Source organism: Mustela putorius, unplaced genomic scaffold, assembly GCF_011764305.1.
Source record: "Mustela putorius furo isolate JIRA1106 unplaced genomic scaffold, ASM1176430v1.1 tig00003896_pilon_pilon_pilon, whole genome shotgun sequence".
NCBI lineage: Eukaryota > Metazoa > Chordata > Mammalia > Carnivora > Mustelidae > Mustela > Mustela putorius.
The window spans coordinates 7,016,185-7,040,361 of record NW_025422045.1 but is presented as its reverse complement, the minus strand read 5'-3'; the positions used below and the strand labels follow the sequence as shown (position 1 = coordinate 7,040,361).

The following is a 24,177-nucleotide window of genomic DNA, read 5'->3' as shown; positions in this document are numbered from 1 at the left end:
GCAGTAAGACACTTATCCTCATTCTGTAGAAGAGGCAACAGGCTCTGCTGGGCTATGGTCTACCACTGAACCGTTAAATGGCTCAGCCCCTTGAATGAACCTCAAGCATCCTTGGTCTCAGAGGTTTAGGGCAAGGCCAGGCTTCCCACCACAGTCATCTTCTGCCATTCTCTCACTGATCAGGATTAGATACCCAGAGCACCTGCTTGGTATATGGCAAACACACCATGCGGAAAACAGAAGCCAAGCATCTTGGAGCCAGTTAACCATATTTTGGTCTCACACACTACTGGATTTAGAATCAGCTCTGCAGTGAGGACAGAGGAGAAACCCCTGCCATACTAAATACAGGTTGTGAAGACTTAGCATGCTGCTAAGAATGCTCTGATATTATATTTGGTTCTAATTAGCTGACTACCCACAGGCTCCTAGTAACAACTCTTATTCAATTCTTATTCATGGTCAGGACCGTTCAGCATTGAGTCAGAAATTCTCTTTGCTTCTCCCTTAGACTTTTTCTTTAGATCTTCAAAATATTTGGTCTCTTACTAAATATCAATAGATGAAAAGGGCAACCTGCGGTAACCTTCACTATGTTTCCCAATGAATATACCAGGAACTATTATCCTGGGCTGATATGTAAAGCTGTCAAGATGCTCCAGATCTGGGGAGTTGTCTCAGCTTTATCAGTAACCCAGACAGAATTCCTCAGATGGACTTAACCACTCTTAAGTCCTAGGTTCTTCCTCTTTAAAGAAGGACCAGTGGATTTCAACATGATGCTCTAGTTATACCCTGGTTCTGAGATTCAAAGAATGGCCTAAGGAAAAAGCTGATATATATTATTTTACTATTTTGCCCTGCCTGCTTCTTAATCTAGCCTGCTCTGAATTTCTAAGCTTTGACTACTGCTGTCATCATCACACATTAGATGGGTTCAGTGATCCTCATTTTTTTTTTTTTAATTTAAAGAGAAGCCACATGAAAGCAAATAATAAAATGTTAGATCTGCAGGGGCTCTTGGATATCTTCAGGCTCACCAACCAATTAACCAATGAGGAAAAACAGGACCTAAAAAGAGAAGCAATCGGCCCAAGCCCTCAGCTGAGAGGCAGAACCTAGAATCTAGATCTGTACTTAAAAAGAACCTGCTTAGGGTTCCTACCATGTGACAACTTTTGCCTTATCTGATTTCAAAGCTGCAACAAGTACAGTGAAAAAGTGTGTACACTCTTTAGATTTTCTTTCCTTCCTACAAAATTAGTGTCTGGGAAAAATGAGTTCTCAGATCTCTTCCAGGTTTAAGACCATTCCTTACCTTCCCATTCTTGGTGGAGATACCTTTCAATACTCACCCACTCCCCCTTGGTTGTGGTAAAGAAAAGATGTTTTAGCTCTCACAGTTTACCACTAACTTACCACAATTCACATTTTAATTCCCACTTTCCATTCCAATTAAGGTAGAAACTCTGTGTATAATTTTTTTTTAACTTACCATATCTGAAGCTTAATTTTCTTTCCATCCAGTTCTATTGTTCTGATTTTAAAATCAATTCCTGCCAGAAAAAGAAAAAGAAATGCTAAATTTCTCCAACTATAATCCAAGTCTTATTAGGAAAAGGACAAAGATTTCTATTGAAAAAAAAAAGCTCTCCAACGCACTGGAAAATGTGAACACAGAGAGGGTGTGAATGGTATGTTTCCTCTGAATACAGGCTGAAGAAAGGAATGCTAATTACTCTGCGAAGAATTCCCACACATGTTAAATGCAATGTATTATATGCCTCATTATTTTGATACAAATGGATCACATCCCTCGAAGTGACATAATTTAGATAGACTGAGAACATGCCATATTCTCGGCTTCCTGAAATATACACAAACAATGATTCCTACCCTTCCTGCCCCAGTCTTCCCTAAAAAATGCCATGAGACCTCTTTAGAATGTCTTCCTCCATTTCCTGCCATGTATTCTTTAAAACCTACAAGTGGCTAAGGAGAAAAACAAAACCCTAAGGCCCCAAACTTGCCTATTTTGCTCAGGGACGGGAAAACCTACATATTTATTTTATACAGCTACCAAGTATCCTATGTACAATTTAATAAACATTTCCTGCTGCTTACAGGCTGGAGTTGAAATAGCTGAACTGTAGGATTACCTGGAGAACTTTAAAAACTATTTATGACTAGGTCTGTTCCTTTCCCCAAATTCTGAGATTCTGACTTCGTTGGTCAAGGGTAGGATCTGGGGCACCAGGGTGGCTCAGCATGTTAAACATCTGCCTTTGGCTCAGGTCATGATCTCAGGGTCCTGGGATTGAGACCCACATCGGGCTTCCTGCTCAACAGAGAGCCTGCTTCTTTTCCCCTCTATCCCCTGCTTATGTGCTCACTCTATCTCAAATAAAGGATGAAAATCTTTAAAAAGGAAAAAAAAAAAAAAAAGGTGGGGTAGGATCTATGCATTGGTAATTTTTAAAAGCTCTCCAGGTAATTCTAACCTGTAAGTAGCACTCAGGTGGGCCAGACAGGTTCCATGTAAAAGACGTTTGGGGGCCCTGGCAGTTAAAAGTCCAACCCTCTCTTACCCATCCACCCCCCGCAACCCTGCACTATGGTAGTTCGAAACTTATTAGAAATTTCAATTACAAAGAACCACAAAGTCCTTGACAAATATCAGAATGCTCCACACTTATCAGGAATAAGCTGCTACTCTTTGAAGGGACAAGTTAATGAATACAACCTGGATGCAGTTTGCTAAATCTTTATCATCTGGCCACTCAGCTTTCAGATTTTTCTATTCTTTTGCATTCTGTTCAGAACCCCTTAAAAGCAGTTTCCATGACATTTCAAGAAAACGTGTCAATTACGTATCTTCTAAATTGACTTAAACATTAAATGCAGTTATGCTGGGAGGAGAAAAGCCTTCAACAGCTATGTTACTACAATGTTTCTACATATAAATATTGAGAGTACCCAAAAAAACTTGGAGGCTCACTAAAATCTCAGTCACTCTCCATTCCTTTAAAACATTTAGGAAACTTTCTCCCGATCCAGCCTTTTGTTTTCTGTACTTGTTAGAAGAATCACCTTTCTGTAATCTGAGGAGGTTCTACCATTATCTGTAATACTTCACCATCTTTTCACTATTCAGAGGTGTTCAGTGTTGAGAAGAGTTGGGACGAGTGGTATTTAGCTTCTGTTTACACTGCTGTCAGGAGCCAGCTGATAGACAAATGCACAGAGCAGAGCCAAATTAGCACAACTAGAATTTCACTAATAATAGAAAATGTCGTTTATATTATTATTGAAAAGCAATAGACCTGAAAGTCCAAAGACCTAGACTATAGGTTGGGTTCTGTCACTGACACCTTTTGGGAGGTTCTTAACTGCTCTGAACCCCTGTATCTTCATCCAGAAAAAAAGGGCGAGGGGACTTAATTAAATAACATGTTTGAATGTGCTCTGGGAACTCTGAAATTCCGTATCAATGTAAGATATTACATATTCAGATGCTATTATCCTATAGCTCTTGTCACCTGACACATGAATTATGGTAACAGCTTCCCAGGACTCGGTGCCAGCCTCTCTCCCTGGTCTAACTCCTCTCCAGGGTAACTGTCAACCATCTCTGAGGTAATGGTACCTCACTATTAAGGTGTGGGGTCAATTTCCTCTGCCTGGCAATACAGCCTTTGTGAGGCACTGCTCTCCTGACCCTGCCACCCTCAGAGCCTCTCTCCAACTGCCCCCCCCCCACCTCCTCCCCTCTGCCTGGCTACCTCATGCAACAGCCTTCCCTGAAGATGACACTCCACCCATGGGTCCTCCCCCATTTCCTCCCTCAGCTCTTTCCTTGGTCACGTCCATCCCTGACATGACAAGTCCTGGCTTAATCCTGTGTTATTTGGTTTTGTTACCATATTGCTCTGAATTACTCTCAAATCAAGCAAAGGGTCCATCCTCTCTTTGATAGTTTGACTGCATTCAGAAACACATATACAGTAGATAATAAAAGGTTAAATACTCTCATCTAAGTAATCAGTAAGTAAAGGTCACATTCTACTAAGTATGGGGAGAACTAAGAACAACTTGAAAGTTCAAAGTTTTCTTAGCATACTGTAGTAACAATAGTAAGGATGCTAAGAAATCTATTACAATATGAAAATCAAGATCTTATAATTAGTTTGACAATAACAGCAGTAGACTACAGGTGGATTAATATTCACTTTAAAGATAACTTCCTGAGACTACTCCAGAATTAGAATAACCAGCCATAATACAGTAATGTAATTATATCAATTAGGATGCTCTCTGCTGCAAATAATAGAAACCTCAAATCAAACTAGCTTACGGTAATTTGTTGACTCATATAATAAGCCCAGTGATGAGTTGAGGTTCAGGGATGGCTCAGTCCAGTAGTTCCAGCTCATTTCTCTGTACCTCCTTTGGCTCTGCCCTCTTGGGAGTGTCAGTTTCATCCCCTGACTGGTAATGGTTCCTGACCACAAGAGCAATGCCGAGAAGAAAAGAGATCATCTTCCTGTGCCTCTCACTTCAAAGTGAGGAAATGTTTCCCCAAAGCCTCCAGCGACCTTTCCTTCATGTTTCACTTCTAGAACTATAGCCATGAGAATGTCATGTTCTAGAGGCTAATGCTGAGTTCCGGAACCAACCTCTGCCACCGGCAGTCACCAAGATTGGATTAAGCTAAACTCCTCCCTAAATTTAGATTGATCAAGACCCATCCCTGCAGCTGGGTCACTTCCCTGACCCCAGGATGGCTAAAAATAGGAGAGAATGGAAAAGCTGTTGAATTGATCACGATATCTGTTAGAATGATACTCCAATCTATTAATTAGTAAAATTTTGTGTTCACAGCTATAGGAAATGGACAAATCATAACAGCCTGATGTGTAGGTTACCAGGTTTGATAATAACTCTAGTACTTCATCTAGCGTTCAGCCACTAACAGACAATATGAAGGAAAAAATGACAATGAGCAACCCAGGTAGTTGCCACGACATCTCTGCACTAATCCACGATCTTCACAGCCTGCAAGTCCCTGAGACTATAGTTCCAAAGCACTGGCCTGTATCCTAGCCTCAGGTGATGAGAGACTGCAAAGAAGGAGGGGGCTGTCAGATCAACAGCAGCAAGAACCGCAGCTCATTCTGGCAGGAAGGGAGCAACATTTTTTCTTTTTTTTTTAATTTAAAGAGACCATACGATCTCAAAAATACAGCTTCTGAAGGGCATTACGCTTAGAGTAAAAAAAAGCCCTTCATATTTCAACAGTCTTTTAGAAAGCATCATTTCTTGGCAGCACATAATACAATAATTCATGTTCAAAATGACGACCCTGAGTCATCCCAACTCATGAGCAATCCCTCGGCCTGCCCAGCTGGCAACACAGCCCAACATCTACTCTCAGGAGACAAGACTCCAACACTGCTTCCATGTTTACTAGAATAAGCCCGACCATTAACTTCTTGATGGCTTTAAAGCAGTGCCAGTTTTGTCATTAATATTTATCTAGTCAATAGAATAGGAAATCTACATGGTAAGAAAACATTCCCAAGGGACTCAATGTCATTTTCATTTTGAATTTAAATACATGCACACAGACACACAAGAGTCTTTTTTTTTTTCCCCTTCCCCTGAACTGATTCTCATGCTAAGCAGTTACTCATCACTGATACATACTATACTCTGTAAGGAGGGAGAGAAGCCAGAAAGAATTCTAGGCTTGGAAAGAAACTTAGAGGTTCTTTAGTTTAGTCCACCCTGTGTGCCCAAGCAAATTGAGGCCCAGGGAGCCACAGCAACTTACCCAGATTCACAAAGACTAACTCAAAAGAGTCTAAAATCAAACTTGTCATTTAAAGATCCTTCCAAAGGCCTTCCAAAGAGATGTGTGCAAGAATGTCCGTATCTCCCTGGGGAGGCCTGCTCTTTAAGGGTCAATAGCAAAAGGTTAGCAACAACGGAAATGGCCCCCAGTGAGAGAACACCTTGGTATACAGGGGATATCCAGGAACAGTGACCAAGAGTCACATGTATCAACATGATTGAATCTAAAAACATAATATGAAGTGAAAAAAGCCAACTGCAAAATTTCCCAGAGTCAAACCATTCCTATATAATTTCAAAAGTACCCAAAACTATAGAACGTATCATTTATACATACATCCATGTGTAATTAAAGTATAAAAACATATGAGAATGACCCAACAAAATCCATATAGCTGTTACCTTTGAAGAGAAATGGTAGAAGAGGTGATTAAGGAGAGGTTCAGAGGGACTTCAATTCAATCATTTATTATTTCTAAAACTGCATGGTGGTATCTGAATGTGGGAGTGTTTTATAGTAGGTATACTCTGTATGCCTGAAATTCTTACTAATTTTTAAGAAGCAATAAGTAGTTATTTGAAAAAAAGTGGTATCTGAAGATATTCATTAATGATAGCAGAAAAATCTAACCAAATTTAGACATGAAAGGCAACTTTAAAAACATAGTGGGAGCTAGCAGTGGTGGAGGGAGTGGGTGGCAGGCACTACTCCATACCGTGCTACTCAGTATACAGAGGGCCTGTGAGCCTTGGTGACCAGGTGTGGGCGATAGCGAGACTGGATCAAGTTCAGAAAGTGAGGGGGCAGATTAGGGGCTTGGGGTAGCAAGGAGTGTTGGCTGCTCCGATTTTATGCAGGGAGTTCAGAGGCATTTCCTTCCCAGCCTGGAGGAAAAAGAAGGTTCTGTTTGGGCTAAGAATAATGAAAGAATACACATTTGGTCACTGTTGGGAGTGGCACTCTAGGAGAAGAACAAAGGAAATCTGATTTTCCATTCCAGTGGGAGAAGGAAGAGGATATTCTCCCTCCACCCTCAGAACTCGGGTAGGGAGCTGTGCCCCGTACCTCTGAGGAGTAGGTAAAGTTGTACTTGAGGCCTCTGCATTGTCCAGGGTGACCCACATTAACAAGAGCCGGTAGAGACCTGGCAGCGAGGCTCTAGGGAGATGTGGCCTGAGCTCGCCTAAAGCATTGCTTATCAGATATTTCTCAGAAACCAGCAGTGTGGTTGGAAGCAGCCAAGAAGGGAGGGCCTGGCCTGCAGAACAGAGGGAAGGAACCTTTGAACTTGATCCACGTTCATAATTAACAGACCTAGTAGGGCAAAGAAGGTTGGAATGAGCAGTACTGGGCCCCCTTTCATTCCACAAATTAGATATAATTTAACACAGGGAGGGAACAGAATGACAAAATTATTTTACACTGATGTCAATTAGTCAGCCAACAGATGTTTATTTACTAACAACCTTTTCTGTTTTCAGAGCCTAGGGAAGTTGTTCTGGGTTTGTGCGGGAGTGTGGAAAGAGTATGAAGGACATCGGCTCCAGGCCTCAACAACTCTGGAGCCAGCTTAGTCGTCCTGACCATCAGGCTTGCAGTGATCTGGATGCATTTTTGCCCTGTGGGTCCTGTAGCTTAGAACACACAGAGCTCTCTCTTCTACCTTACAACGGTCTTGGGTTACTTGGTGAAGTAGGCTGACCCAGGACAATCGGAGAGGGGAGGGCAGGGAGAGAAACAGCAGAGACCTTTTACTGACATGTTTCACACCTGGTTCCCACTCAAGTGCATTTATAATCAGTCCACTTGGGCTGCAGCCAAATTATCCATGGGGGAAAAAAGTCAAAATTCTGGGACACTTAGCATTTCAGTGAATGATAGCAATGCAAAATTCTAATGCTCATGGAGCCATGTATCAACAGCAAAAAACACAGGGTATCTATCCCCTCTGACCCACTTTAAGAAGCAGAAGTCCAACACTGCACTTTCACAATTAAAAGGGGAAAAATATACTTTGCTTCAAAAGTACATTTAGAAACATCTGTGATCCCAAACTATGAGAATATGGGTTATGTGGTTGGTCTATTTACATGTCAGAGGTATTCCAGAAATAGAAAAAACTGTCCTAAATATTGAAATCTACTTCAGAGAAATGCTACCTTCACTTCCTTGAGATTTTTATTATTAATGATGAAGATGCAGTATAGATGGATACTGCTATTTTGCAACTTTGACAACTTCATTTTGCTTAGGCTTTTTTTTGGGGGGGGGGGCTTTTAAACACCGAGGTTTAATTTTAAATGTGGACTTTTAGGGGCACCTGGGTGGCTCAGTGGGTTAAGCCCCTGCCTTCGGCTCAGGTCATGATCCCAGGGTCCTAGGATCAAGCCCCACATCGGGTTCTCTGCTCAGTGGGGAGCCTGCTTCCCTTCATCTCTCTCTGCCTGCTTCTCTGCCTACTTGTAATCGCTGTCAAATAAATAAATAAAATCTTAAAAAAAAAATGTGGACTTTTAAATGTGGACTTTTAAACATGGGTTTTGGAGTACCTGACTTTAGGACAATTAGCTAAAACCTCTAATTAGAAAAACAGAGTACTGAAATGGGAAAAAATAAGAGTCACAGATTGAAGCTTCAAAAATTTTTTTTCCCCAAAATAAAGGACTTGGAGAAAATGTGTTGAAGTAGAAACAAAGTTAAGAAAATGTAACTTAGGGGGCGCCTGGGTAGCTCAGTGGGGTTAAGCCGCTGCCTTCCGCTCAGGTCATGATCTCAGGGTCCTGGGATCTAGCCCTGCATTGGACTCTCTGCTCAGCAGGGAGCCTGCTTCCTCCTCTCTCTCTGCATGCCTCTCTGCCTGCTTGTGATCTCTCTCTGTCAAATAAATAAATAAAATCTTTTTAAAAAAAAATGTAACTTAGATCGGGGCCCCAGGGTAGCTCAGTCGGTTAAGTGTCTGACTCTTGATTTCAGCTCAGGTCATGATCTCTGGGTCCTGAGATCGCCTGCTTCAGGCTTTGTGATGGGGTGGAGCCTGCTTAAGATTCTCTCTTCCACATCCCACTGCAGGCCCTACCCCCTCAACGCCCCCACTCCCACCCCCACCCCCGCCTCCAAAAAAAATTAAAAAGAAAAGAAATAAAAAAAGAATGACAATGAAAGAGAGGAGTTCAAGGCATTGTTCTTTTGAAAATACACATTCTGTAAGTTCATAAAAGCATGTTCACCAAGTACCAATTTTGCCGCCTATATTCAGAATCATTTAATTTTTTTGTTTTGTTTATATTCAAATTTATAATGTGGTTTCCTTTCTGAAAATCAGAAAGTTTAAAGTTTAGCAGAAAAAAAACATTAAAAGTAAGCTCTGAAGGCATTTAACAACAGTTTAAATGAACATAGTGGTCTGTGAATATAATCTGCCCTTTTAAAAAGACACCTACTATACCAAAAAGAAGAAAGAAGTTTTCAGATTTCTTTAGTTCCTCTATTCTGTGAATAGGAAGCAATAACTTAAACCTCATTTATGGTATAAATCAATAGCGACACACAGTACTCCTTCCTACAGAAAAAGCTACACATCTTTACATTGTTTTAAAATGTCAGGACACCTGGGTGGCTCAGTCTGTTAAGCATGGGTTAATGCCTTTGGCTCAGGTCATGATCCCAGGGCCCTGGGACCCAGCCTTCATAGGCCTCCTTGCTCAGTGGACAGCCTGCTGCTCCCTCTGCTTATGCTTTCTCTCTGACAAATAAATAAAATCTAAAACAAAAAAAAGCTTCTGCTTGTTGCCGAATTAAAGTCACCTCTTGGCATTCTTGGCGTTAAGACAGCTGTACCTATACAATCTAATCATACCAACAAAAGATAAACTCATAAACTAATTTTAGAAATAAGGAAGAATTTACCTTTTTGAGCCATAAATGTACGTGCGGCAGATACAAAAACAGTGCAGATAAGAACAGTTTTAAGTAAGGTCTCAAAGGGCTTTATAGATTAAATTATAAAGATCTAATTAACCCTTAAAATGTCTTTGGGAAATAAAAGGTAAAAAACCAACTCATTATGTACCAAATGATAACTGCTAAAAATAAGCTATGTGTTGAATGACAAAAAGTTTTCAATGCTAGAACTACAAAAATATCAAGAGAAAAAAAAACAACAACCCGGAAATAGCAAATGAGGTGCAAAAAGACAGCTATCACTCAGATGAAGTATGCAGGAACACCTAGGAAGGACAAGAATTTTAAATCTGATTAAGGGGCCAGCAGAGATTATCCAGCATTCAGTTCACCACTTGAGAATGGCCAAATGAATGCATGACAAGTCCCTTTTGCAAATCTTGCATTTTCAAAAGGAAATGTGTTTTAAGTGTTACTCAATCTGGAAGTAGCAATGTGCTTGAAGTTGTTAAAATGTGGGTTTTAGAGGTCTTCAATGAACAGATATTTTACATTCAAAAAAACCTCTTTTCATAAAGAGCCTAATATATGAATTAAGCTTTCTTGAAAAATAAAAGTTCAGAATGCCTCAGAGATTTCCATTCCTTTCCCCATTATTAATTCATGACCATCTCAAGAACCAAACTGCTCCCAAATAAATGAAAGCAGCCACATCTCCTCTGCTCCAGCCACTGTTTCTGAGAAAGTGTACCTCTGTAGCAGGCAACCCCCCACCAGTCTGAGTCACTATCACTTTCCTAAACCTGGAATTTCCTTGTTTGTCTCTGACAACTCAGGGTCAGGTCTGTTTCATTTAGGGTGAGGGAATACTGTGGTTATTCAGAAAATGAAAACAGAAAAGCAAATCCCTGATTTGACACACTGTTGCTGTGGGAAAACTCTACCGCCAAATCACTGGAATTATCACTAGAAAAAATTACAACTACATTCCAATGATGTTGCACCAAAAATGCAGTAAAACTGATCCTTTGGCTCTTTCCAAGTATTGACTGTATAATATTTTCCATTCACTTGGAGGCAAACGAAAGTTAAAAAGAAAATAATACATTAAAATAATATAACTAAGTAACAACATTATGTGTTGCAACTAACTAAAAACAAATGACGTATTTTTTTTTCCTTTGAGAATGAGTTCTTAAGAAAAACAAAAAAGATTTTATCGATGTAATATATCAGTTAACAACTAGGGCTGAAATAAACTTTAGCTATAATTTTGTTATTTTTCAGGAAAATTTCCAAATCACTTATTTACAAAAGATTTCAGCTTATATTGGTCCAAAACGCAAAATGAGTAATTTTGCTCACCAAGTTAATACAAACCAACTTTTCTTTTTTAATGGGGGAGCAAGTGGGTAAGCGTCTATACCAAATTACAGCAGGCTGAAGAATCATCAAAAGTCATAATCTCTTTCCTGCAACACCTACCTCACCCCTTCCCACCTTCTTCTCCCACTGATTGTTCTCAAGATAAAAGAAAGGTGATCAGAGATTATAAAGTAAAAAAACATAACTGCAAACTCATAATGCTGAGTCTAGTTAGCAAAAAGCCTTTTCTTGATCAAAACCAGCATCAATGCCACAAAAGTATAGTAAAATTAAGCAGCATTTACAGCTCACTGTAGCCAGGGTGACAGATGGGTAATTATAATAAGCTACTGCTAATGAGTAAGGTTAAAACAAACAGATGGGAGTATATGCAAGTAAAAGGATGACACAAAGATCAATAAAAATGGAAGGAACAGAATATAGTTTTTCCCAGTCAAAGATGAAAAACTTCTACAAATGATTATATCACCCGGATTTGTAAACACACTCCCTCACAATACCAAAGTTTAAAGTTCACAGCACTGTAACCTTACATGCAAAGGAAGACTTCCATGGGCCCACTATGCTATCTCATATATATATATATATATATATATATATATATATAATTATTATATATTATTATATTATTTAATTATATTAATATATTTTTATATATTTATATATATATAAATGGCTATCCACCTCTACATACTTAAGACATTTTACTTACTTTAGAGAGTGATAAACATTCTGCCACCTATTATATAATAATTATATATCAAAATATGCTACCCTCAGACTTCTCATTTGATCATTATGCTCCCTATTTCCAAATCCCAGTATTTGGGGTTAGGAGGAAAGAAAATCTAAACAATTATATATTATATAATTATTATATAATAATAATTATTATATAATAGGTGGCAGAATGTTTATCACTCTCTAAAGTAAGTAAAATGCCTTAATTATTATATAATAATAATTATTATATTTATTATTTATATCATATTTATTATATAATATATAATTATATATAATTAATATAATTATATATAATTAATTAATATATAATTTATTATTATTATATAATTTAATTATACACACACACACACACACATATATATATATATATATATATATATATATATATAATAGTCACCTATTACTTTTTTGGGTTGGCTTTTAACAGAATACAATGATACCAACACCCAGTACCAACTGGGTTGGTAAATCCAGATCCTCTCTTACTCACGTTTCAGATCTACAGGATGCAGTCTGGACTGATGAAGGACAGAATACTTCATATTTTCTTTTGTTTCCCTCTTCCCCCACCTATTGCCACTTTAACTTTCAAATACAAAAGAATGAGGGGCGTCTGGGTAGCTCAGTCAGTTAACCCTCTGACTCTTGGTTTCAGCTCAGGTCATGATCTCACAGCTGTGGAATCAAAACCTGCAGGAGGCTCTGGGCTCAGCACACAGTCCGCTTCAGATTCTTTTCTCCCACCTCCTCTACCTCCTGCTCATACTCTTTCTCTCGTTCTCAAATAAATAAATAAATAAATAATAATTTTGGGGGGCGCCTGGCTCAGTGGGTTAAGGCCTCTGCCTTCGGCTCAGGTCATGATCCCAGGGTCCTGGGATTGAGCCCCACATCGGGCTCTCTGCTCAGCAGGGAGCCTGCTTCCCTTCCTCTCTCTCTCTCTCTCTCTCTCTCTGCCTGCCTCTCTGCCTACTTGTAATCTCTGTCAAATAAATAAAATCTTTTTAAAAAAATCGTTTTTAAAAAGACAAAGAATGATAACTCTATCAAAGCATAAAATGAGTTGGCTATCAAAATATGCTACCCTCAGACTTCTCATTTGATCATTATGCTCCCTATTTCCAAATCCCAGTATTTGGGGTTAGGAGGAACAAAAATCTAAACAATATGGACAAGAGATCATTTCTAAAAAGCTATCCTGATACCTGAATGGCTCAGAGAATCACCCAGTACCACATGAAATAATTTTCCTAAAATTGACAAAAAAATTTCAAATTATACTTTATCAGCTTATTTTTATTAAACCGATTTCAAAGCGGAACACCCCATTCAAGGCTCTCCACCCCCACCCCCAATAACTAAAAAAAGGACCCAGGCATCAGAGCAAGAAAACTAACTGCACAGTTTCCACTCTGTAGCCCTCAATCTTGAATAAAAGAATTATTCACTTATGTTTGTCTTTACCCACTTCTTCCAAAATAGACTACTCTTTCCCAATCCTGGAGGAACACATTAAGGATCACTGAATGTTAGCACCTGTCTTTCTCAGGCAAGTTTTCAAAGTTACCAATACAAAATGTGTTTTTTAACAGGTCATAAGCAGGAGGTTGCCCCAAATGACAGGCATGCAAGTAAGATATAGAAGACGGTTGGCAGTCTTCAGCCTGATCTTGGGTCCTGGAGGGCAATGACCCTTACTTCCCACTACAGAATACGGAAGAGTGAGTGATTTCTTCTTTGTATTCTTCTTCTTCTTTTTTTAAGTAGGCTCCCCACCCAGCATGGAGCCCACTGTGGACTCAAACTCACGACTGTGAAATCAAAAACTGAACTGAGATCAAGAGTCAGATGGAGGCTCAATCCACTGAACCACCAGGCACCCCTGAGTGTACACTTTCTTGAAAATAACACACACACCTCCCACATCCTCACCCTCTACTTCCCAAGACTAGACTAGCCACTAAAGGCTGAGTCTTTTTCACCATGAAGGAATATTTTTAAAGTATATATAGATATATTATATATTAAGAGTACTATATTTTAATATATTAAAAGTAACCCTTGGTCATTGTGAATATATAAAGAAACTTGGAAAGCAGTTACATTATAACATTACAAAAGGAACAAGATATAAATGAACTAGGTTGGGGCACCTGGGCGGCTCAGTGAGTTAAGCCGCTGCCTTCGGCTCAGGTCATGATCTCAGGGTCCTGGGATCGAGCCCCGCGTCAGACTCTCTGCTCAGCAGGGAGCCTGCTTCCTCCTCTCTCTCTCGCTGCCTGCCTCTGCCTGCTTGTGGTCTCTCTGTCAAATAAATAAATAAAATCTTTAAAAAAAAAAAATGAACTAGGTCTATAACATTCAGTAATTTGAAAAAAAAAAAATTCCACATGCTGTAGCTGAAGTAGTACTCACTAGGACTATACTTCAAATTCTAGATTAAATAAGTAAAATGAGTATATGCCATTTCTCTGGGGGGAAAAGGTATTTTAAAAAACACACCAAATAACTAATTCACATACTCCATCTGAAAGATGGAGACTAAAGACTGTAACCATTATCTACCAAGGAGACTGGACAAATCTGTCCCTCTTTCCCTAATTTCTTCAGTTTCAGTTTATTTGCTGTCACTTGCAAAAGAACGTATGGGAAGACAAAGAAAGGGATAAGGAAATGTGAGCTTGCTTTCACGTGATGTGTCTTTGTGGCATCTGCAGAAACAAAGCCAAGAAGAAAGACATCTGAAGATTTCATTTTTCCATGCTATCCTTGTCCTTAATTAACGCAGATAATTTTGAGTCTGCCGTACTATAATTTATTAATCATATTCAATTAATCTAATCAGCTGTAAAACAGGAAAGGGCAACAGAGCTAGCATTAATAAAAGTGAGCTCATTGGACTTTAAAAGCTGCTCAGTTGAGGCTCAAGGCAAATTCCCATACACATACACATACACACACACACACACACACACACACAAGGGCAAAAGTGGCCTTGGTGAATAATCTGCTTTGTATATATTTTTTAAAAGATTTTACTTATTTATTTGACAGACAGAGATCACAAGTAGGCAGAGAGACAGGCAGAGAGACAGAGAGGGGGAAGCAGGCTCCCCGCTGAGCAGAGAGCCAGATGTGGGGCTTGATCCCAGGACCCTAGGATCATGACCTGAGCTGAAGGCAGAGGCTTTAACCCACTGAGCCACCCAGGCGCCCCTGCTTTGTATATTTTTAACTCATCTTTCTACTCATGAGGCCCCACATTACACTGTGGTTTAGAAAAAAAAAAAAAAGGCAGGTGTATACAGATTATTTTAAAGTAAATAAAGGGATATAGTGGATAGAGAATTCCAGCCTTTAGGTGTATGGCATATAGACTGAGCCAGACTGTTGTCATATATAAAAAGTTGAGAAAAAGCTAAACATAATCCACTTGACCACTGAGGTGGAAATTTTACCTCTGCAAATGAAAAGGTGGTATTTGCCAACATCTAACCAGTGTTTGGCAGAGCCAAAAGTACCCCGGCATCACCCTAACTGTAACCCTCAGTTATCACTATAAAAAGCAAAAACAGAACTCCCCACTCACATGATCACTTTACAGACACACTGTCATTTCAAGGATGTCCTCAGGCAAGCCTGGGGCAGGATTTCCACATCTGGTGGTTACAATGTGAGTACGCCCAGTTTGGGCAGCGTTGCCATTAGATCAGGAAATGTGTACGACAAAGGACTTAAGAAATAAGAAACATGATACACAATGACTATGTATTTCTAACCCCAAACAGTCTGTCAGCAGATTGAGGAGCATGAGGGAAAATGTCACTGGCCATTTTGAGAAAAGAAGAGATCATAACCACTGGAGTGCAATTCTTTGCATGAATTTCTGAAAGTAACAGAAGAAAGAAAAAAAAAAAAAAACCTGTACATTCAGAAAACCTGATATTTAATCTACTTCAGATAAGCCTTTATGGGCCTCAAGGCTAGAGTCCACATTTGGATATTACGATACAAAGGGCAGAGAAATGTCAGATTTGGCCCTTTTTCAACTGTGCAACCAATTCCAATTCTATGTATGAGTACAGTCTATTACTCAAATTACAAAACAGAAAACTGATTAGCTACACAAAGATCCACGAAGGAGTGTTCAACCACATATGACACACAGTGAAGTTTAGCTTAGTCAAATGGAAATCAAGTTAATTAATGAAAGGACAAATTTCAATATGTAATTTTTTTAAGACTATTTATTTATTTATTTGACAGGCAGAGATCACAAGTAGGCAGAGAGGCAGGCAGAGAGAGGAGAAAGCAGGCTCCCTGCTGAGCAGGAAGCCCGATGTGGGGCTCGATCCCAGGACGCTGGGATCATGACCTGAGCCGAAGGCAGCGGCCTTAACCCACTGAGCCACCCAGGTGCCCCTCAATATGTAATTTGATAAGAAGTCTTGAGCCTGACATGAGCTTGACTCTTTGCAGGCCCTGAGCAATACAGAGATGAAGTTACAGGCCTGAAAGAGTTCCTAGGCCATGACTGGTCATTACACTCTCTTACCGGAAAATCCTATGCTTCACTTCTGTCTTTTGTAAAAGGTAACATTCTAAGGCCTGCTCCTCAGGAGGAACCAACGACAGATGATGAACCCACAGAATACACAATTTCCTAAGATAGGGAACTGCCTGCTTCAATTCTGTCACTTCCATAAGCAAGCGTGTAATTATCTCCCCAAAGGCTGAAAGTAAACAAGTGGCATTTGTCTATCACAAATGGCAAACACGGTAAGGCAAGTTTTCACTGTTTAGAAACCAATTTGACTTAAGGTTTCAAGACAATTTAAAAGAAAAAGGAGGGGGCACCTGGTTGGCTTGGTCAGCAGAGTGGGCGACTCTTGACCTAGGGGTGGTGAGTCTGAACCCCATCCTGGGCAGGGAGATGACTTAAATAAATAAAAAAGTAAACTTTAAAAGGAAAAAAAGGTACTCACTATACCATCACCTTCACATTCCCTGCCAATACTCCAGTATAGATACTATCGTCTTGGTCAAGTTTGAAATTTTCTCTGAACTCTAAGAACTTTAAACACGAGCTGAAAATCATAATGAGCAAACATAATATTCACAAGGAATGGTAATATTAAAAACTCTGCCAGTATTAATTTATATTGGCAAAGGCTAGGGAGCTCAGCAAACCTCTGCAGATCTGCTGTAATCTTGAGTTCCTGACTCCAAAGTCCTTTGTCTGATATGCACCATGAGATCACATTAAACAGCCACCATTTACTATGAACTTACTATGTGCCAAGTATAACTCCAGGAAATAGCTACCATTCCCTCCATTTCACCCAGAAGGAAGCTGAGGCTCAAAGAGGTCATGTAACTTGTCTAAGATGACAAGCTGGTGAGTGGCAGAGCTAGGTCTGGCCAGCTCCTTTCATTGGGCCATCCACTATGCTAAGGACGAGAATTCTGTGGCTCAAGTGGTGAGAACAGGGGGTTCACCTTCCAGAGGCCCTCCCCACCACGTGCTACTAACTCAGATTACAAAGGACTGGGGAGGAGCCAGTTTCCAACAGAGAACTGAAAGCTGAACCCATTTCCAGGTCTTCTCTGTATCAGGAAAGAAAAAACAGGTCCACTCTGAGGAGACCTGAACATCAGATATTCAATCTTTGAGTCCTTGGAGTATGCACAGTGCAGTCACTGCATTAAAAATTCTTATTCTGGATTAATCTGAAATAGATCTGATCATCCTGGCATCTTCCAAACTGGAAAAGACACCATCACTGCAAGTCTATTTTGAATTAAATTAAATCTTTCCCCCAAGGCAAGGTACCAAATAAGGGGAGTTCAGAAGAAAAGAGAAGAGGCAATTGTCTGCTCTTATGACTGAAATCCATCTCATGTTAGTCTCTAAGACTGGGTCTGTGACACGTATGCTGCCCTAGGGAACGTGCTCGTGGTTCTGCAGGAAAGCTAGGAAGAACCAAAAAAGTTTGGGATGCCTGGGGTATTATCAGTGGTCAAATGTACTTCCTGGCCACTTGGAGGATAACTTTTAAATGCACATTAATGTCTTCCAACATGAGAGGAATGCTTTACATAACTCGTCTCTATCTAATTGTGGTTGGACTTCCAACTCTGAGTTTATAATGAGAAAGAAACTATGATGGAAATAACTACAAGTGTTCATAAAAATTTTAACGGCCATAGACAGTTCTGTGACATCACTGAAGCGCCAAGCTCAGTGCTCTTTTCACTACATCACACTGCTTCATCAGGAGACAGTTGGATAATGAAATGGGTTATTTTAAGATTTTATTTATTTATTTATTTATTTGAGAGAGAGACAGTGAGCGAGAGCATGAGCGAGAAGAAGGTCAGAGAGCGAAGCAGACTCCCCATGGAGCTGGGAGCCTGATGTGGGACTCGATCCCGGGACTCCAGGATCATGACCTGAGCCGAAGGCAGTCGTCCAACCAACTGAGCCACCCAGGCGTCCCTGAAATGGGTTATTTTAAACCTATTTCTGAGGCTGCACCACAGGAGAAAAAAAGAAAAAAAAAAACACTGTAAAAGATAGAAGAAAAACTTATTTTTTGGAGCAGTGTATACGTTATAGTCCAATCAGGAAAAAGAAACCACTTCCAAGTATTTACTACATAAAGAATTTAATGCAGGGAATTGATGACAACAAGCCATGAAGTTGCTGAGAACCAGAGGAAATGGTCAAGGGTTTAGCAACAGCAGGAAGCCAGTACCAGGGCTAAGCTGGAAAGGCAAAAGGAGAAGGTGTTGCCGAATAAGAGGGTGGTCCTGTCCAGTGAAAATGGGAGTCCCAGAGAAACAGTAGCTTCCTCTCCTAAAGAAGCTACCCGAGGCACAAAGGCAAAAGGAGAAATACCCTAGTGTCTCCTTGTTTCCTCCCCTCACATCTCCTGACAGTGTCTCTGTCTAAACCCAGTCTGAAGCCACCTAACCCAGGAGCCTGGGCAGGCAAAGAGGGAGGAATAGAGCTGAAGGAAAGATAACCAAGGATACGGTTAACCCTTAGCTGCATGAATGAAATGTGTTACTATTACATGCCAGAGACCTGGGAGCCAAGTAACAGCAAGTTGAATGATAATCAAACATGATTTCCTGTTACCATGAGATAATGTTATTAATTATTTTCAATAAGTGCTTTGAGGAAAAAATTGCCACCATTAATCTGTGGGCCTGGGGCAGAGGGCAAGCACCTGCATCGATCTGCAACCATGCCCTGGTTTTCAAGGAGAAGCCCTCAGGGAACCCATCTAGGAATGCGGCAGGACCCCCAGCTGGAGGGGGAGGCAGCCCTGGCTATTGCGATCTTGCAGACAGTCAACTGGGCAGTTGGGGATAGGATGACCTGGGGAACTCTGAGTGTCATACGCTGGCAAGCCAGGAGTCAGGCCTGTTCCAAAAAGGAAGTCTGTCACTGAGTCAGCAATGTTGCCAAGCCCCAAGCCCAAGCAGTCCCAATAGAGCTCAAGGGTGCCTTTGGACAGGGTGACTCCAAGCTTCCTACTTATAATAATTCCATCTCAGGACTGGCTTCCAGCACTGCACTTACAGGGAAGCCTCATCTCTATTTATAATCCCTCCCTTCTCCCAAAGTAGACTGTAAGCACCCTCAGGATGTGGGGTACCTTTTCAGCTTATGAAATGCTAAAATTATCCATCCACCTTAAAATACAGATCTCCACCCAACATACCCAGCCTTACTTCTCACAATTCCTCTGAACACACGCTCAGAAGTGCCTCCTTCATGCTCCACTCTGATATTCCCCACCTCTAAGCATTTGTCTGGATTCCCCCACTGTCTGGAATATTCTCCATCCTTCCCATTGGAATGCTGACAATGGCTCAAGACTCAGTAACTCTACTTTCTCTGTCTTCCAGCTATCGTAACTGACTCTGCTCACTCTCTGCCCCAAATTCCTAGAGAATTTAGAATAAGTACCATTGGAGATGGCATTTAATTATTCTTTTTATTTCACAGGACACGTTTTGCCTTCCCAACTAGATTTAGGCAGACAAACGAGCCCAGTGATACAGCAGAGTAAGATGTTTACAGGGTGAATGAGAGGTAAGTCCTTATGAGGCAGGAGCCTCAACCTCTACTTAATAGCAATTCTTTCAGAACCTCCCTCTTTTTTGCTGAGTACACTACAGGTACTCAAAAAATACTCCTTGACATTGATTAATAACTTCTGAATACAATCAGGTTCACACATCTCCAAACTAATCCTCTTGGAATGCCATCTTAATGACTGACAAATTAAGTTACATATTTGGATAATTTTAGGTGCTAAAGAAAAGACAAACACACACACATACACTAAAATATTTTCATTATTGTTAAAAGAACAAATCACAACATAATATAGATGTCTTTTCATTTTAGAATGGGAAAAAAGACAACAAGGCAGTCTCTTCTAGAGATACAGGACTGAATTAAAAGTTCTGTTACCAGAATGCCTGTGTGGCTCAGTAGGTTAAGTGGCTGACTTTGGCTCAGGTCATGATCCCAGCATCCTGGAATCAAATCCCACTTCCGGCTCCTGACTCGGCAGGGAACGTGCTTCTTCTTCCCCTGCCTCTGCCTGCCACTCTGCCTGCCTGGGCTCACTCACACACACACAAACTCTCTCTCTCTCTCTCTCTCTCACACACACACACACACAGAAATAAATAAATAAATAAATCTATCTTTAAAAAAAATTTTAAAAGTTCTGTTAACATTATCTTAATTCTAATTCTTAAAGTAACATGTTAATTTAGATAGGTTTAGGGGCATAGGTGATTTTTAAAAATCCACAGGCAAGTAAATAAAAACCAATTCTGTAATTAAATCAGAAGGAACAATAATACAAGTGCTACCACCAGGGGGAAAAAAGAATTGGATATTTTATCTTGGTTAGAGAGTTTTACTTTCTCCCCCAACCACAATTTTCTTCAAACTCTGGCAACAATCACAAAACCGTATGTCACAGAAGTCTCTGCTGTATAAGAACTTCTGCCATTGCTCCACCAGCCAGAATGGCTTCCAGGGGCCACTTAGAGAAGAGAAAGCAGGACACCAAAAGAGGAGAGAGACAACAGGCTCATTACCCGAAAGACCCTAACAAAAACAGAGCAAGTCAAACCATCAGCCAAAGCCCTCCATCAATAAAAGCCTTGACAGTTAAAAGGCCCAGTTTTCTTTCATGGGAAAAAGGGGTTTTATCCAATTAAACAGCCTCCAGATAATTGCTGTTCCAAAAAAAAAAAAAAAATCCTGTTTTTTAACTCTTCAGTGACAAATGCAACCAGAGCAGTGGCTTCCTAGCTTTTTTTTTTTTTTCCCCAGAGAGAGTGTGGGCAGAAGGGGGGCCAGAGGAGGGGGCCAAAGGGAGAGGAGAAGGAGAGAATCTCAAGCCCACTACATGCTGAGCCCAGAGCCTATGTGGTATTAGATCTCACAGCACTGAGCTCACCACTGAAGCCAGAATCCTGAGCTGGCTGCCTTAACTAAATGTGCCAGCCAGGCGCCTCAGATTTCTAGCCTTTTTGACCCACAATTGAGAAATACCTTTTTTTGAGAAATACTTTTTACATCACAGCACGTTACACATATATGCATACGTGTGCATGTTACACATGTTATATAACTGAAACAAAAGTTTCAAAAGCGGCAACTGACTTTCATCCCTTGTTATTTTTATACATACAAGGGACTCTTATATTTTCTGTTCTCTTGTGTTCTGGTCTATTCTCTTCCCCTCCATTAAAAAATTTTAAAAAGTTGGTCTGGACACACTAAACTGACTTCATGACCCAATAATGGTTACAACCCATACTGAAAAATGCTGGCCTAAAGATCATTCTGGAAGTCAACCAAAGGTCACAGGCTCTTTCTTTCTTTCTTTTTTTTTTTTTTTTTTAAGATTTTATTTATTTATTTGACAGAGAGAGAGAGAGATCACAAGTAGGCAAAGAGGCAGGGCTGAGCAGAAAGCCCGATGCAGGGCTCTATCCCTGGACCCTGAGATCATGACCTGAGCCACCCAGGTGCCCTCTTTCTTACTTTTTAAAAAAATCCATTGCTGATAAGGAGAGGCCACTCTAGCTTCACTTTTTAATGACAGAAAGAGAAAAAAACAAAGACAACTTCAGGGCCCACTAAGGACTGAAAAATGTGTTAAATGTAAGAAGCCATTAAAAAGAGAGTGTATGCGTGTTGTTCTTTCTGTTTTGTGGTTAAAGAAACATACAAAGGAGCAGGGAGCCAAGCAATCCTTAAAGGAGAAAAAGGAGAATTCTAATAATGGAAATACTGCCTGGGCCATATGCCCAATTTTTTGAGCATAACTTTGCCAGAGGTTTTGCTTCCTCCATCACCTGAGATGCTTCAAATCCATCGGCCTCAGGCCAAGAAGCAAAAGAGAGAAAGGCCCATCACAAAAAAGAAGAGTTCAATCCTGATTGGTAATTGACCTCATTCCAATTGAATGGAATGGGACTGAACCTTTTAAATGGGGAAATGATTGACTACAAAATCATGGACTTCAGTTTAAATCAGTCCAGAATGGCTACAGCACAAATTGTACCAAAGAACAAAATGTCAAGCAAAATGAGCATCAGATTAGATAACTCTGTATAATGGAATCAACTAATACCCCTCAAGAATCTCTCCTGAGACCTCTCGCCCCCTCAATAGATAATGATGTTGACAACTATAATGAGATAGGTCATCACTAATAAAAACAGCTATCACTTCTCAAGAGTCCACTTAGTGCCAGGCACTGTGCTAGGCAAACTTACTGTATTTTATCACTACTCTCATAACAAGCCTGCCCAGGGGGCTAATGTGTCCATATTACACAAGAGGAAAATGAGTTCTGGATGGAGGAAGGCAATGTCCAAATCAAGGCATGGAGGAGAGATGTGTATGCAAGAGAAAGGGCCCTGGAACTGAATTATGCAGACACCAGTCTTCAACTTCCAGATTCCCTGAGACCCAGCTGCTGGTTTGGGGCAAACGTGGTATTTGGTTGTATTTGGTCATAAACAGCAACGGCAGGTATCCGCCCTGTTTGGGATAAGGAAACTATAGAAAAGGCAGTTGTGATGACTGACTCTGTGACAATGAGACATAAGTTACAAGGACAGAAGAGCTTTAGATACCCTGTTCAATTTGAAAGAACTTAATTATTAAACAAGAAAAATACATATAAATACTATGTATTTCATTAAAAATATTTTTCCGCGACGCCTGGGTGGCTCAGTTCGTTGAGCAGCTGCCTTCGGCTCAGGTCATGATCCTAGCGTCCTGGGATGGAGTCCCACATCGGGCTCCTTATTCCGTAGGGAGCCCGCTTCTCCCTCTACCACTCTGTCTGCCTGTGTGCTTGCGCTCTCGCTCTCTCTCTCTGACAAAAAAATAACTAAAATCTTTAAAAAAAAAAATAAATAAAAATAAAAATATTTTTCCTTTAGGAAAAAAATAAAAAACAATAAACAACCCACCCCTACACACAGTTGTTAAATTAGGAGGGAAAAACCAGGAAGGTGAACTCTCAAAAGCAGAAACTCGCATCACAAGGGTTACACAAGAAAAGAGAAATGAACCGCTGAACTGAAATTGGAGGCAGGAGATCCCGCCTGGGGCCACATCCATTGTCAGATGCACAAGCTTTGGAAAGAGTCAGAAACTGAGCACACCCATTTCTAAGGAATTCAACACCACTGCAGAATTCCTATTTCAAACTGAAATTAAGCTCTTGGGGAGTTACATCAGACAGACCCTTTACCTCCCAGGCTGTAACACCGTGGAAAGAATGACCAGTCTGAATTTTTAAGCACTGGAAATTTCTACATTTGACAAAGTTGGTGCAGAAAAGGAAGCCACTTTTTATTTTGTTCTTAAGAGCAGATGAGACATAGAGATAATAAGTGGAAAATGTAGAAAGTTACTTGGACGACAAAATTTACTCATTCAAGTTTTCATACTCACAAAAGCAGTTGAGAAGAACTCATGTAAGAATTGCCCTTAACCAGTGAAAATTGTTTTATTTTTTCATGGGTTTCTTTTTTCTTTTTTTTTTCTTTTCTTTTCTTTATTTTTTTTTAGTGTCCATATTACAATTTAAATTTACACCTTAAGCTTTTACCATTATTTTTAAAGTGAAAGCTGCATCATCTAAAGTCATAAATGCACAGCCTACTGAATTTAAAAGAGACACACGTCACAGTTTTAGGCATAAATTGAGGGACTAAATGAACCAGAAATT

General features: G+C 40.1%; 1 protein-coding gene across 1 annotated transcript in view; it reads right to left on the bottom strand.

Moving 5' to 3' along the window:
• Positions 1 to 24,177, bottom strand: part of RAB8B (RAB8B, member RAS oncogene family) — a 60,788-nt gene that overhangs the window by 13,992 nt on the left and 22,619 nt on the right. Inside the window, exon 2 of the mRNA XM_045067527.1 lies at positions 1,496 to 1,556. Coding sequence (XP_044923462.1) covers positions 1,496 to 1,556 — 61 coding nt within the window. The remainder of the gene's footprint in view (positions 1 to 1,495; positions 1,557 to 24,177) is intronic.